General features: G+C 40.8%; 1 protein-coding gene across 3 annotated transcripts in view; it reads right to left on the reverse strand.

Moving 5' to 3' along the window:
* GABBR2 (gamma-aminobutyric acid type B receptor subunit 2) overlaps positions 1-15,314 on the reverse strand; it is a 1,221,295-nt gene that overhangs the window by 65,679 nt on the left and 1,140,302 nt on the right. For all 3 annotated transcript variants that reach the window (XM_063922929.1, XM_063922931.1, XM_063922932.1), the window contains 2 exons: positions 9,953-10,063; positions 510-734 (listed from right to left, as the gene is read on the reverse strand). In XM_063922929.1, the coding sequence (XP_063778999.1) occupies positions 510-734; positions 9,953-10,063 (336 nt within the window). The remainder of the gene's footprint in view (positions 1-509; positions 735-9,952; positions 10,064-15,314) is intronic.

The following is a 15,314-nucleotide window of genomic DNA, read 5'->3' on the forward strand; positions in this document are numbered from 1 at the left end:
AATGTACACCCACTAACTCTGCACATCAATTTTGATAGATCTTTCAAGTTTATGAAATGTTAATATTTAAAGTAAGGATATCCAGTGATAAAAAAACTGCTTACTATTAAGAGTAGGTTAGAAAGGATATTAAACAAAACAATGTAATAAAACAAAACAAAACAAAACACAAGCTGTCACATTATACTGTATTTCCATTTATTATGGATTAACATTTTATAGTAAAGTTATCAGTTTAAGACATAAGTGTAATAAAATGGATTTCAGAAATTTTACTTTGTATACTACATCTATATTTTTTATATTATCTATTTTGGTTCATTACATTCCCCGTTTATTGCTGTAAAAATGCACTTAAGCGTTTACTACACATTTGTATGAATGAGAGATGAGCACTGCTGTCTTTAGCGTGTCTTGGTAAAAGTAGGTCACAACACATTGCATTTCTGAAAAAGTGATTACAGAGCACAATAAATTAGTATATAAAAATAGAAAGCAAAATAACTTACCTTTGGCACAAAAACTAGACAGAGTGTAATGGTACTGCAGAATATGATGACTAGAGCCACAATGCAGAATTGGACATTAGGTTGGTCTTTGGTAAGAAAGGAGACTGCGGCTCCAATAATACACATGATTCCCACGTTGTACACACTCATTCCTATATACTTGCTGTCATTCAGTGCTGGAATGCTTACATTCCGGGTCTCCCATGCCAAAAAGCAACCAAACAACTAGTAGAAAAAACAAATGGAAGATTGTATTGTACATATAACTGAATCAGTATATTGCACTGAGCCTAAACCACAGTAATACAATAACTGTTCTGATAACCTTGATCTACCTGAACGTTGCTTATTAAGTTTGTTATCATATCTGGTATATATTTTAGTGACAGATACAGATAATCTGCTTTGCTTATTGTGGCAAAGGATCAAGGGACACAAGGGGGGTAATTCCAAGTTGATCGCAGCAGGAAATTTTTTAGCAGTTAGGCAAAACCATGTGCACTGTAGGTGGAGCAGAACATCTGCAGAGAGAGATAGATTTGGGTTTGGTGAGTTCAATCTGCAATCTAAATTGCAGTGTAAAAATAAAGCAGCCAGTATTACCCTGCACAGAAACAAAATAGCCCACCCAAATCTAACTCTCTCTGCAGATGTTATATCTGCCCCCCTGCAGTGCACATGGTTTTCCCCAACTGCTAAAAAATATCCTGCTGCGATCAACTTGGAATTACCCCCAAGGTCAGGTTCTCATAGGCAATTATTTGCAAGTGATTGCTTGCATGTGATCAGTTAAATTAAAACCATTGGATCGCTGCCATCAATGGCAAAATCATTGATTATCGGGGTTACTGGAAACAGACCATTTACAAGCATTGCAATAACTTTAAAAATTATAGTACCAAAATTTACACCAATGCTGCTGAGGTCTTAAATCAGTGTGAAAAGGGCAGAACTCTGTAGATTTATCCTTTAGAACATGGGTCTTCAACCTGTGGCCCTCCAGCTGCTGTGGAACTACACATGCCAGCATGCCTTGCCTCAGTTTCAGCATGCCTTAATAGCAGAACTGTGCAGGGCATGCTGGGATGTGTAGTGCCACAGCATCTGGAGGGCCACAGGTTGAAGACCCATGCAAGTTTAGAAGGTAAATATCCAGGTGGAGTATACTGTACATAATACAATTTATCATACAATTAAAATTCATTTATGTAAATTTTAAATATTAGTAAATAAGCATCTTATTACAATGTAAAGAATCAATGCATTTTCAGACAAAAACAAGAGTGAAGGAAGTGTGTGTATGTATAGTACATTATGGAAATCAGAAACAGACAACAGAAAAGTGGGAAGGAACATAAAATACTGACCATTTGTTCTGTGTGTAGACGAATATTATCATTTGCTACAAGTTTAAAAGTTGTATTTTTAAATTCATTATGTTTAATATGAAAAAAAAAATTATGGAATAATTGTAATTATTAGTAATATTATTTAATATACAAACATCCATCAAATAATGCTGTAAACCTCCATCAAATAATGCTATTCATACTCCCACCAGTACTGCTTCATGGTGATCTACTGGAACAAGGCATCAGTTGTGGCCATAGGCGTGCGCAGCACATTTTATTAGGGGGTGCACCATTGGAGGGGTGTGTCTAGCACCGCCTTTTGGGCGTGTCTAGTACCATCTATTGATGGTCAACACAATATAAAATATCCACCCTTGTACCAATCCTAATAATGCAGATACATTGTCAGATGTTGTGGTGTGCACCAAACAAATACCCCTGATGGCACTCACTGCAATTACACTGCTCCTCCTCAGCCTGGTCTGGCTCCCCCTCTCTTTCCCCTGCAAGCTGCAGCAGCTTACTTACAAGTCAGTCACTCACTGACACTGACAGTCGCAGACTAGTACTGCTGCTGCTGGAAAAACGAGTGACGTGTCAATGCTGCTGCCGACCGCCTGCCAGTATTAAATTTGTCTTCCTAAGAGGAACGCTGGCTACATGCTGCAGCTCATCAGTGGCTGGTGTTGGCATAGCATAGAAGGAGCGAGGTGAGTGGGTGCGACGGGTGGGCGTGCAAGCAGCATGACATCACGCTGTTTTTGTACATGGAGGTGGAGCCGGAAGTTTGAAAGCCGGTGGCAGTGACACCCTTGATTAACCCAGGCGTCCGGTCAGTAATGCAGTCCTGACAGGGTGCAGCGCAGAGGGGACAGTGATCAGCCTGCTTGGCGATCGCTGCATCAGGCATTTGAGATCGGGGTACCAGACATTAGGGGGTGCCTGTGCGCACCAGGCACCCCCCCTGCGCACGCCTATGGTTGTGGCATTGGAGGTAATTCCAAGTTGATCGCAGCAGGATTTTTGTTAGCAGTTGGGCAAAACCATGGGGGTAATTCCAAGTTGATCGCAGCAGGATATTTTTTAGCAGTTGGGCAACACCATGTGCACTGCAGGGGGGACAGATATAACATTTGCAGAGAGAGTTAGATTTGGGTGGGTTATTTTGTTACTGTGCAGGGTAAATACTGGCTGCTTTATTTTTACACTGCAATTTAGATTGCAGATTGAACTCACCACACCCAAATCTATCTCTCTCTGCACATGTTATATCTGCCTCCCCTGCAGTGCACATGGTTTTGCCCAACTGCTAAAAAATTTCCTGCTGCGATCAATTTGGAATTACCCCCCTGTGCACTGCAGGGGAGGCAGATATAACATGTGCAGAAAGAGTTAGATTTGGGTGGGTTATTTTGTTTCTGTGCAGGGTAAATACTGGCTGCTTTATTTTTACACTGCAAATTAGATTGCAGATTGAACACACCACACCCAAATCTAACTCTCTCTGCACATGTTAAATCTGCCTCCCCTGCAGTGCACATGGTTTTGCCCAATTGCTAACAAAAATCCTGCAGCGATCAACTTGGAATTACCCCCATTACCTTAGTAAATGTGGCATGAGTGGATAGATTCATTTTGTCACAATTTTAATTTTCCTTTATATACAGTACGGGAAGTGTGTATTTACTCCATATCAGTCACACATAGGGACTGATTCTGATTTGGAAGCAGAGGTGCAAATGTGTTTTACCACAGTCATGTGTGCAACTTCATACTAAGTTGGTCATTCCGAGTTGATCGCAGCCAGCAACTTTTAGCTGCTGCTGCGATCAATAGTCCACGCCTAAGGGGGAGTGTATTTTAGTGCAGCCCTGCTAAGCTAAAAATTTTTCAAGCACAACATGACTAGCCGTGGACATACTTACCCTGTGCAACAATCTCTGCGATGCTGGGGCCGGCTTTGACGTCAGACATCCTCCTCCGTTCTCCTGGACACGCCTGCGTTTTCTTCTCCACTCTCCGAAAACGGCTGCCAACGGTCCAGATCCGCCCAGGAACGCCTTCTTTCTGTCAATCTTCTTGCTGTCAGCTCTTCTACCGCTTTCTTCGAAAGACGCGACGTAACCCGGCGACCCCTGTCGTCGGGCAACGACGTGTGTGCGCAATGCGCCCACCGTGCATGTGCATTCCAGACCCGTTCGCACCGCAGTGACAATCCACTGCGTGCGAATGGGTCGGAATGACCCACTAAATGCTAATAAAGCCCTTCCCTGTTATACATCCTTGTGTCTGAATGTGCAAGGACTGAGACACACACATGTCAACTCTAGAATCCCACTTGGGACATCTTTAAATTAAACATCAGATGTACCATTAATACTTGCACCAGCCCTGTGGGGGTCATTCCGACCCGTTCGCACGCAGCGATTCTTTACTGCTGTGCGAACGGGTTGGGACTGCGGCTGCGCCCGCAATGCGCATGGGCGTCATTACGGCAACGTTGCCGCCAGCGCAGAAAGTGATTGCAGCGGCGATCGCATGAAGACTGACAGGCGAGAGGCGTACTGGGGCAACAACTGACCGTTTTAACAAGGCGTGGTGAGGTGAACGTAGGCGGATGCAGGTGTTTGGAGGACAGATGTCTGACGTCAATCCCGGGACCTTCGTCGCTGGATTCGTCACACAGGGTAAGTAGGTCTGACCCTGGTCTTGTTTTGCAGGAAACTTTTTTAGCATAGCATGGCTGCACAAGTGATCGCAGCTTTGCTATGCTAAAATACACTCCCCCATAGGAGGCGTCAAGTTGATCGCACGAGCAGCAAAAAGTTGCTACATGCGATCAACTCGGAATGAGGGCCTATGCTAGGTGCAGAATCTCCGTCAGAGCATGGGCTCCCATGTAGGTGATTAAGCATCTATGTATGCTAGCACTTCTGTTACACACCTACAATGCTAACTAAGGCTATACATTTCCATGCATCTGAATAGCCACCTCCAAGTCACCACCCAGGAAAAGATTTCTAATACATTTCACACTCAAACACACATGTGCACTCAGTAGGACACGTACACTCACTCAGTAAGACAAATGTATGCTCACTCAGTAGGACACGTGCACACTCACTCAATAGGACACCTGCATACTCATGCAACTCCATAGGACAAGTGCACTCTCACTCAGGAGGACACATGCACACTCGTTCAGTAGAACACATGCGCACTCATGCAACTCAGTAGGACACATGTGCACTCACTCAGTAGGACACATGTGCAGTCACTCAGTAGGAAACCTGAACACTCACTCAATTTTGCAGGACACATGTACAATCACTCAGTAGGATACATGCACACTGACTCAGTAGGACACATTTGCACTAACCTTGTAGGACAAATGCACATTCACTCAGTAGGACACATGCAAACTTACTAAGTAGGACACATCTGCACTCAATGTCACTCAATTCGGCAGGACACATGTATACTCACTCATTAAGACACATGCATACTCACTCAAGACACATGTGAACTCACTTAGTAGGACACGTGCACACTCACTCAGTAGGACACCTCCATTATATCATAGGGGGAATTCAATTATTCTGTGGCGCCCATTAGTAACATAGTAACATACATAGTAACATAGTAACATAGTTTATGAGGTTGAAATAAGACCATTTGTCCATTGAGTTCAACCTATTAGTGTTCTCCTACTCTGTTTTATATTCATTACTAGTTTTATCTGTTTGATAAAGTCGACCGTTGTGTTGTATTTTCTCATTTTATTATAACTATAGTACGTGATCTATCTAGTGATGAGCGGATTCGGTTTTACTCGGTTTTACTCGGTTCTCAAAACCGAATCTTATTGGCTATCCAAAACACGTGACATCAGTGAGCCAATAAGATTCGGTTTTGAGAACCGAGTAAAACCGAGTAAAACCGAATCCGCTCATCACTAGATCTATCCTCCATAACCCTGTATATCTTTATCCATTAAGAATTTATCTAGCCCATTCTTAAAAGTATTGACCGAGTCCGCTATTACTACTCTCTCAGGCAGGGAATTCCAAACTCATATTGTCCTTACTGTGAAAAAAACTTTTCGCCTCTGTGTGCGGAATCTCCTCTCCTCTAACCTAAATGGCTGTCCACGTGTCTTCTGTGTTGCTTTTACCAAAAACAGATCCCCCGCAAGCTATGTGTATTGTCCTCTTAAATATTTATAGATGTTGACCATGTCTCCTCTTAATCTCCTCTATTCCAGTGTGAACATGTCAAACCTTGCAAGTCTTTCCTGGTATTCCAGCGTCTCCATCCCCTTAATTAGTTTGTAGTTTCTGAACCTTTTATAGTTCCAGGATATTCTTTTTGTAGTAAGGTGCCCAAAATTGTGTGCAGTATTCCAGATGGGGCCCCACTAGGGCTTTATATAGTGGGAGTATGACACTCTCATCCCTTGCATCAATACCCCTCTGTATGCATGCTAGTACCTTGTTTGCCTTTTTTGCTGTGATCCTACATTGGGTGCTGCTGCTAAGTTTGTTATCTATGTGAATACCTAAGTCTTTTTCCAGTACGGAGTCCCCTAACACCACCCCATTTAGTATGCAGGTGTTATTTTTGTTCTTGCTACCAAGGTGCATTACCTTGCACTTGTTTGAATTGAAACTCATTCTCCATTGTGCTGCCCGTGACTCCAGTTTGAATAAATCGTTCTGGAGAGACTCAGCATCTCCCTCCGAATTTATAACCTTACATAGTTTGGTATCGTCTGCAAAAATTGACACCAAGCTCTCTAGACCTTCTGCTAGATTTTTAATGAAATGTTGAACAATAGTGGTCCAAGTACAGACCCTTGTGGCACACCACTTAGTACTTCAGTCCAATTTGAGAAAGATCCATTTATCACAATGCGCTGCTCCCTATTATCTAACCAATTTCTAACCCAAGTGCATATTGTGCTCCCTAGCCCCAACTTATAGATAAGTCTCATGTGTGGCACTGTGTCGAAAGCTTTAGCAAAGTCTAAAAGGATTACATCCACCACCTTACCCTGATCACGGTTCGCACTAACTTTTTCATAAAACCTAGTAAGTTTGTTTGACATGATCTATTCTTCACAAATCCATGTTCAGAGTCCTAGTTGAACCTATATAGGACTGCTTATGAAAATTGATATTGAATGTGACCATATTGTGGTCGCTGTTTCCTATGGGCTCCCCTACAATAATATGTGATATCAAATCCCCATTGTTTGTCAACAACAGGTCTAAGATTGCATTGTACCTAGTTGGCTCCTCGATTAGTTGAAGAAAGTAGCTGTCATTTACATATTACCCCTAGCAGTATCACATGAATCATTTGTCCAAGTTATCTCCGGATAGTTGAAATCCCCCATCACTATTACGTCACCTACTCCTGCCGCTTTATCGATTTGCTTCAGCAACATTTCCTCATCAAACACATTAATACCAGGGGGCTTGTAGCATAGCCCCAATACTATCTTTTTCTTTCCCCTTCCCCTGCATGCAGTTTGAACCCATAACGTCTCAACAGTGTTTAGTTTCCTCATGAATATCTTCCCGTATACCAGGTTTTAATAACGGCTTTACATAAAGGCATACTCCTCCACACTGTTTGTTTGATCTATCTCTCCTGAACAGTGTATAACCCTCCATATTAACGGACCAATCATGAGATTCGTCCTACCAGCTTTCAGTAATGCCTATATCGTACTGTTTGCATGCGGCAAGGACTTCCTGTTCCCCCTTTTTACCTGTTAGGCTTCTAGCTTTTACATACATACAAGGTAGATAAGTATTTCCCCTTGCGCAAGTGACATAGAGCAATTCAATTGTTGCCACCAATCGGGTACGAGTGCCACCTCTGTGCACACATTACTACCAGGTTTAGCCTCGCATAGAGACTAACCCCATCTAAAGTACTGCTTGAGCAACCAAATTCCAGTTGAGCACCAAAAGTGATGGCTTTTTGCACATTTTACTTTCTACCTCAGAAGGCTGCAGGGTTAAAATATGTGTGCAGAAAATTACCAGGTCAGCGCTTAATGCCAATGATGTACACAAAAGTATATAAAACAATTTATTAGACAAAACTAAAATACATATAACAATTAAAAATGATAAGACCACAGCATAACAATCATACAAAACTGAGGTATCTATTACCTCTGAAATAAACAATAGTATACACTAATTGTAAACAGTAGAAGGCAGTCGCAAAACCTTAATGGGAATGACCCTCAGTTTGATTTTATCCGTGTTTGAGTAATTGCCCACAGTATAAGCACAGATGAATCTCACACGACTGTGCATATAGATGTCCTCAATTAATACGGGTTTAATCACAGCTGAAAAATGTTCATCAGCTTAAAGGTCCACTGGATGTATAAACGGTGCAGAAATATAAAGTTGTATAATGACTGCTACTCACAGTGTATAGGAATTGTCCTTGCTGCTCCTCATGTGTTGTATAAAGCCGCTTTAATGGTAATTTTCTGCATTTGTTTTGTTGTTGGAGGAGGCTGGCTACCTCCTCACCAAGTGGCAGCTAATCCCAGGGTGTAAACATACACAGTTCTGCTCAGCGCCATAAAAACCTTTTTTTCTTTTGCTTAAAATATGTGTGCCCTCCCCTCCTCCTGATGGCTATTTGAACCCAAACAGAGCAACACTGAATTGCTCTATCAGGCACCCTGTAGTGGCAACCGCTGGGAAAAATGATTTAATTCTCTCATAGTTTACATAGGTCGGTGGAGACTACTTTTCTTTCTTTTTTAGCTAGAACCTAAAAAGGGGTGTGATATGCTTGATCGGCGGTCAGCATACCGACGACGGGATCCCGGCAGCAGAATCTCTGCAGGGGGGCGAGAACAAAAAGCTCATTGCGGGCTCGGTGGCAACCGATGGGTTCTATTCCTAGTCTATGTCATGGACACCCACGAGTGGGAATAGTCCCTGTTGGTCGGCATGCCGACCGCCAGGATTGTGAGAGAGCGGAATGTAGGGAGAGGTTATGTGACTGTAGGTCTCCTGACCGCCGGTCACATAAATACATCCCCCTAAAAAGATGTCCAGGAAAAAGTCAGAAGTTGACAATATTACTTTAAAGTCTGACACTAAAATAAATGGCAGAGTGGCAACTGATAACTTGGACATGATAATTGATCATATGATGCCATAATAATAACAACAGGAAATGGGCAGAACAATCTTTAATGTATTTTCTCACTCAACAATAGTCCTCTATTAATTGTTTGAAGTACAGTATACTTTGTATTATGTTGTATGTATCATACATAATAGGTTTTAGGCTTTATCACTCGGATACAATTATCCAAATTCCTAAATGCACGGATATTCTGGATTTACTATTATTCTCTATAAAGATTATAATTGAAATGCCAGCTTAATTCTGAAATATTGTTTGTGTTAATACTGTATAAAACAAGGGGAATTTATATCACCAGCAGCATGCTGAACCATACAGTACTTGTGGTGTGCAGATAGGTTTAGGGTTCTCTAGGGCCCTTGCTTTAGGTTCATTTATTTAATTCACATTAGGTGCATTTATTTAATTCACATTTTGAGATGTGTCTGAGGCACAACACACCAGACACATTATAGATTTATGCTCTTTGGTTCAATCAAAATGGAAGAGAGAATCCCTGACAAGCACTGATGATTTGCTATATAGATGATAGACAGATGAAATTCTCCTTTGTCTCCATTCTGCCTCCTGAGACTAAGGCGTAGCCCAACAGAAGTGAAACTAATTAAAAGAAAACTAATCAAAATAATGAAAAAAAAAATGTGCCCCAATAGGCCAATAGAGATGTAGTCAAAAAGCTTTGGCTTTTATTTGCTTTGACTGCAGTCTTTAAGATGCTTGATTCCAAAAGCAATACAACATGTTGAACAGAATAAAGAATACTGTAACAATTCACCTGTTCATGCATTCCGAATAGCTTCTATAGTAATGTCTGTGTATGTGTCAAGCTTATCAAAAAATAAATGTTTAATTCAAGTATGAATTTTTGCCAACTGTACAGCATACATAAGTTTCACTTACCATGAGAAGCCCTTTGTAGGCATAGACAATTCCAAGCCAGATTGTCATGTGAGTGTTCTCACAGTGCTCCAGAAATGGAAGAATTGCAATGTCTCTCCCTGCAGGATCAGGCTGGAAGGTAAAGGGAGAATATGCAGAGATTTAAATGTAAAGAATTATCAAAAAAATAGTATACTGCTTCCTGTGGTAGGAAATTGGTAAATACGTCTAACATTATCTATCTATCTATCTATCTATCTATCTATCTATCTATCTATCTATCTATCTATCTATCTATCTATCGGTATCTACAAATATCATCATAAACAATTCTGTACAAGACAGCATAGAAGTAGTTGTTTCATCATTATTAGCTATGTATTAATACCTAATATTTCATAATTTTAGGACATTTTAAAACTCCATTATTATTGTATGTCTAATAATGTGTTACAAATCACTGAGTTATTTTTTCAATGCATTCTATATGTTCGTCCGCACTCCAAAGCATAGGCTCTCAAACTCCGTCCTCAGGACCCCAAACCGTTCATGTTTTTCAGGTCTCCTCACAGAATCACAAGTGAAATAATGAGCTCCATCTGTGGATCTTTTAAAATGTGTCAGTGAGTAATGACTACACCTGTGCACCTGCTGCATACCCTCCAACATTTTACACATAAAAATCGGTAGAAATTAGAAAAGTGCATGTGGCCACGGGTAAAGGGGTCATGGCCACACCCCTTTTACTATACTTTTAATGGAAGTTTGGAGAGGCAAAAATCGGTACAAACCATTAAAAAAAGGTACTGTACCTGCTAAAAAGGTACAGTTGGAGGGTATGCTGCTGGGTGACCTGAATAATGTGAGCTGTTTGGGGTCCTAAGGACAGAGTTTGAGAACCTCTGCTCTAAAGCATGCTGAGAGACCTGTTTCATTATTGGCTCATCCATGTACAATATAACACAATTCGTGGCACCATTCTGCAACATTAAGAAACTCATCCTGTTTGCCATGTTATCATTGCCAGATAAGAGATTTACACAAATACAGAATAGTTATGAGTAAAATTATAGAACAACTTTCACTGTTCTTGGAACCTGACTATGACCAAGATGGGTTATTTGAAAATGGTTTAGCTTTTACTTAGTTAGCTGGTATTGTCACTGGGGGTAATTCAGACCTGATCGCTAGAGTGCATTTTTTACATCTTTGTGATCAGGTAGTCGTCGTCTACAGGAGGAGGGGGAATTTGCTGTGCAGGGGTGCGATCGCATGTACAGGAGAGCTGCACAAACAGAAGTTTGTGCAGTCTCTGCACAGCCCAGGACTTACTCAGCCGCTGCAATGATTGGAGCTGGAGCTGATGTCACGATTCCTCCCACAAAACGCTGGGTCCCTCCTGTTTTTTCCGGACACTCCCTGAAAATGGTCAGTTGCCACCCACAAATGCCCTCTTCCTGACAATCTTCTTACAATCGCTGGTGAGATCGGATTTTTCGCACCATCCTGGTGCTTCCCGTCGCTCCCCATCATTGCGGACCATTGTGCCTGCGCATTGCGGTGCATGCGCATGTGCAGTTCAGACCTGATCACCCGCTGTGCAAAAAGCACAGCAGTGATAATTTCTGAATTAGCCCAATAGTCACCATGGTTATAGTTTTAGGCAACATAAAAAAACTGAAAGGCTGTTAGTGCTGTCTATTCATACCAGTCATAGTTGCCAACATGCTGTAGTTCTAATACTGGAAATACATTTGCAAAGACATTTTTGGTGTGACGCAATGATTAGATATTGGTGAGTGTCACAATATGTAGCACACAACGGACAATAAGAGTTTGGAGTTATGCAAGTTACCAGTTTTGTATATAATCATTTGAATTTAGGGCTGTACGGATGGTGTAATGGTTAGCATTACTGCCTCACAGCACTGAGGTCATGGGTTCGATTCCCACCATGACCCTAACTGTGTGAAGTTTGTATATTCTCCCTGTACTCGCGTGGGTTTCCTCGGGGTACTCTGGTTTCCTCCCACACACCAAAAAAGGTAGGTTAATTGGCTCCCAACCAAAAAAAATAAATAAATTTAACCCTAGCATGAATGTGTCTGTGTCTGTGTGTATGTGATAGGGAATATAGATTGTAATCTCCACTGGGGCAGGGACTGATGTGAATGGGCAAATATTCTCTGTACAGTGCTGCGGAATATGTGTGCGCTATATAAATAGCTGGTAATAATAATAAAAGTACTAAACTAAATAAGGCATCAAATAGCAAAAATGACCAGTAAGATGCCCAATTATGTATGATGTCCATTAGTAGCAGTAATATGCCCATTAGTAACAGTAATACAGGTTGAGTATCCCTTATCCAAAATGCTTGGGACCAGAGGTATTTTGGATAACGGATTTTTCCGTATTTTGGAATAATTAGATACCATAATGAGATTTCATGGTGATGGGACCTAAATCTAAGCACAGAATGCATTTATGTTTCATATACACCTTATACACACAGCCTGAAGGTCATTTTTGCCAATATTTTTTATAACTTTGTGCATTAAACAAAGTGTGTGTACATACACACAATTCATTTATGTTTCATATACACCTTGTATACACAGCCTGAAGGTCATTTAATACAATATTATTAATAACTTTGTTTATTAAACAAAGTTTGTGTACACTGAGCCATCAAAAAACAAAGATTTCACTATCTCACTCTCACTCAAAAAAGTCCGTATTTCGGAATATTCCATATTTCGGAATATATGGATATGGGATACTCAACCTGTATATCAAATAGTAATGGTACTCCACAATGGGAAACTCATCATTTGCAGTAATAAACCCACCAGATTCCCATTAGACATAATAATGCCACCAGGAGTGCTTTTCGTTTCAGAAATATACACCAAGGTGACCCTCAGTTGCTGTAATCCTACCTTATAGTAATATTTAGCTGTAGTAATTGCACAGTTGCCTGTGAATATCCCTGCTTTATGTTTCCCTTGAAGTAATGAGAAGACATGAACTGCTGGCTTCTAAAAGGTGAGCTCTACCAGAATCAGACACTTACTGTAAAGCTGGATACATGCTATAAGATTATTGTCCAATCTTTCTGGTTGGAAAGAAAATCTGGTAATGTATGGGAGCAAATGACAATCAACCATTTGCTCCCAAAAGCTGGAAAACGGACAAAAATGGTCATTCGGATAAATTGGATAAATCAAATGTATGTAACCAATTTGTCTGAGCATCCATTTTTGTCTGTTTTTTAGTGTTTGACAGCAAATGGTCAATTGTTATTTGCTCCCATACATTACCAGATTTTCATTATAACCAGAAAGATTGAATAGATCACAGGTTCTCAAACTCGGTCCTCAGGACCCCACATGGTGCATGTTTTGCAGGTCTCCTCACAGAATCAAAAGTGAAATAATTAGCTCCATCTGTGGACCTTTTAAAATGTGTCAGTGAGTAATTAATACACCTGTGCACCTGCTGGGTTACCTGCAAAACATGCACTGTGTGGGGTCCTGAGGACCGAGTTTGAGAACCCCTGGAATAGATAATCTTGTAGTGTGTATCAGGGGCGTAAGTTCATACCACGCAGCTAGAGTCAAAATAGAAGGTGGTGTCTCCCCCACCCCCAATGGTTTTGGCTTGCACATCCGTTGACACATGTATAGTAGACACACGTCGACACAGGCATAGCCGCAAAGGGGGTCAAAGGAAGAAGTAACATTTGACCTTTACTTTTTATTTCTGTAGCTCCCCCTTTTCCCATTTTATGCTGTATTACACTCAATAAAAATCTAATAAAAAGAAAATAAAGATTCTTTATTGTTACTAATTGCGGTGACAAGGAATCTTTATTTCCAGGTGCTTGCTGCAAATGATAGAGCCCTAAAAGTTTTACTTTAAGAACTAATGGACTTCTCAAAACAACTTTGGCTCCTTTCTTTCATCATATACTGTAAGGCACAACAGCAGAGCAATCACACATTACAAGACTCTTCCGCTCAAGGGGGCTACAAAAGGGGCTTGTGAGCAGAGATAGCAGTCAGCTGTGACTGCAGAAAATCACTATGAAATGAGTGGAGAGAGATCTGACCTAGTTCCGCAGCCCCCTCTTTTGAGCTACTGTAGGTGTCCCCCTGACAGCTAGAGTCCAGAGGCCAATGCTTCCACTGTCTCTAGGAGTAACACCACTGCTGTGTAAGTATCCAGCTTTAGTTACACCAAATTGCTGTGCTATTGAGCTCTACAGGTAGATTTCTCTTCCACTTTAACCTTACTAATAGCACTAATTAATTACTTTTATCAGCTCTACAGTATCAACATTTACCAGGATGATATCTCTCAAAGTGGATGTTTCTTTTATGTCAGTAATTAATGAAATACAATTTATGATTTGCAGTCATTGCTGTAATTTTCTTGAAAAACACAAAGATTAAAAGAACAACAATTTGTAATCCTCCCAAATAGGTCTTACATCATTAACGTCTTACCCCAGAACTCAATGAAAAGACATTTTCAAAAGAATTGTAGCTTGCTGTGAGCTGCAATATACTATACAGTGAGCAGACCTGATGCTTCCTTTGTCCAGCTTTATTGACTTGGGGGGTATTTATCAATGCATATAGAGAGATAAAGTGGAGAAATGTCAGGCACTAACCAATCAGCTTCTAACTCTCAGTGTACAGTCTATGTTAGAAGCAGATTGGTCAGTGCTTTGTTTCTCTCTACTTTATCTCTCTCCATGATTTGATACATATCCCCCTATATGAGAGAGATAAACTAACATGGTACTCAAACTAATAATGATTCTAACCATACACATATTTAATTACTGAGGAAAGCCTTTGAAGAATCATAAAACATACTATGATTTTTTTGGGAAAACAATACATTTCTTAATTTTTAAAAATCAGTGGCTTTACTTTTCTTTTCAATTAAAATGGTCAGTTCGATCACCAAATTGAATACAGGGAGAGAAAGCTGTGTGCGTGTGTGTGTGTGTGTGTGTGTGAAGGGAATCAGAGCCGTAAGTACACTTTTTGGCGCCCTGTGCCAGAAAGAGAATTGGCAACCCATCATTTTGCTACTTATAGAACACTGCAAGAAAATGGATTTGGACACAAATCCTCTTTATACCACATTCATGCATTTAACCCGAGAGCTTGCCACCATTCAGCCAAAATACCCCTCATTAATTAAAACATTTTAATATACTGCCACACCCAGGACTCAAATCCAGCACCATAATCAAGCAGATCCATGCAATGTGCAGCCACACATCCAATTCCTTGCAGCCACACACTACATAGATAGATCTGCCTAGCAACAATGCTGATCACCCCTTCACAAAGTAAAAGGCAAG

The sequence above is a fragment of the Pseudophryne corroboree genome, chromosome 5, assembly GCF_028390025.1.
Source record: "Pseudophryne corroboree isolate aPseCor3 chromosome 5, aPseCor3.hap2, whole genome shotgun sequence".
Lineage (NCBI taxonomy): Eukaryota > Metazoa > Chordata > Amphibia > Anura > Myobatrachidae > Pseudophryne > Pseudophryne corroboree.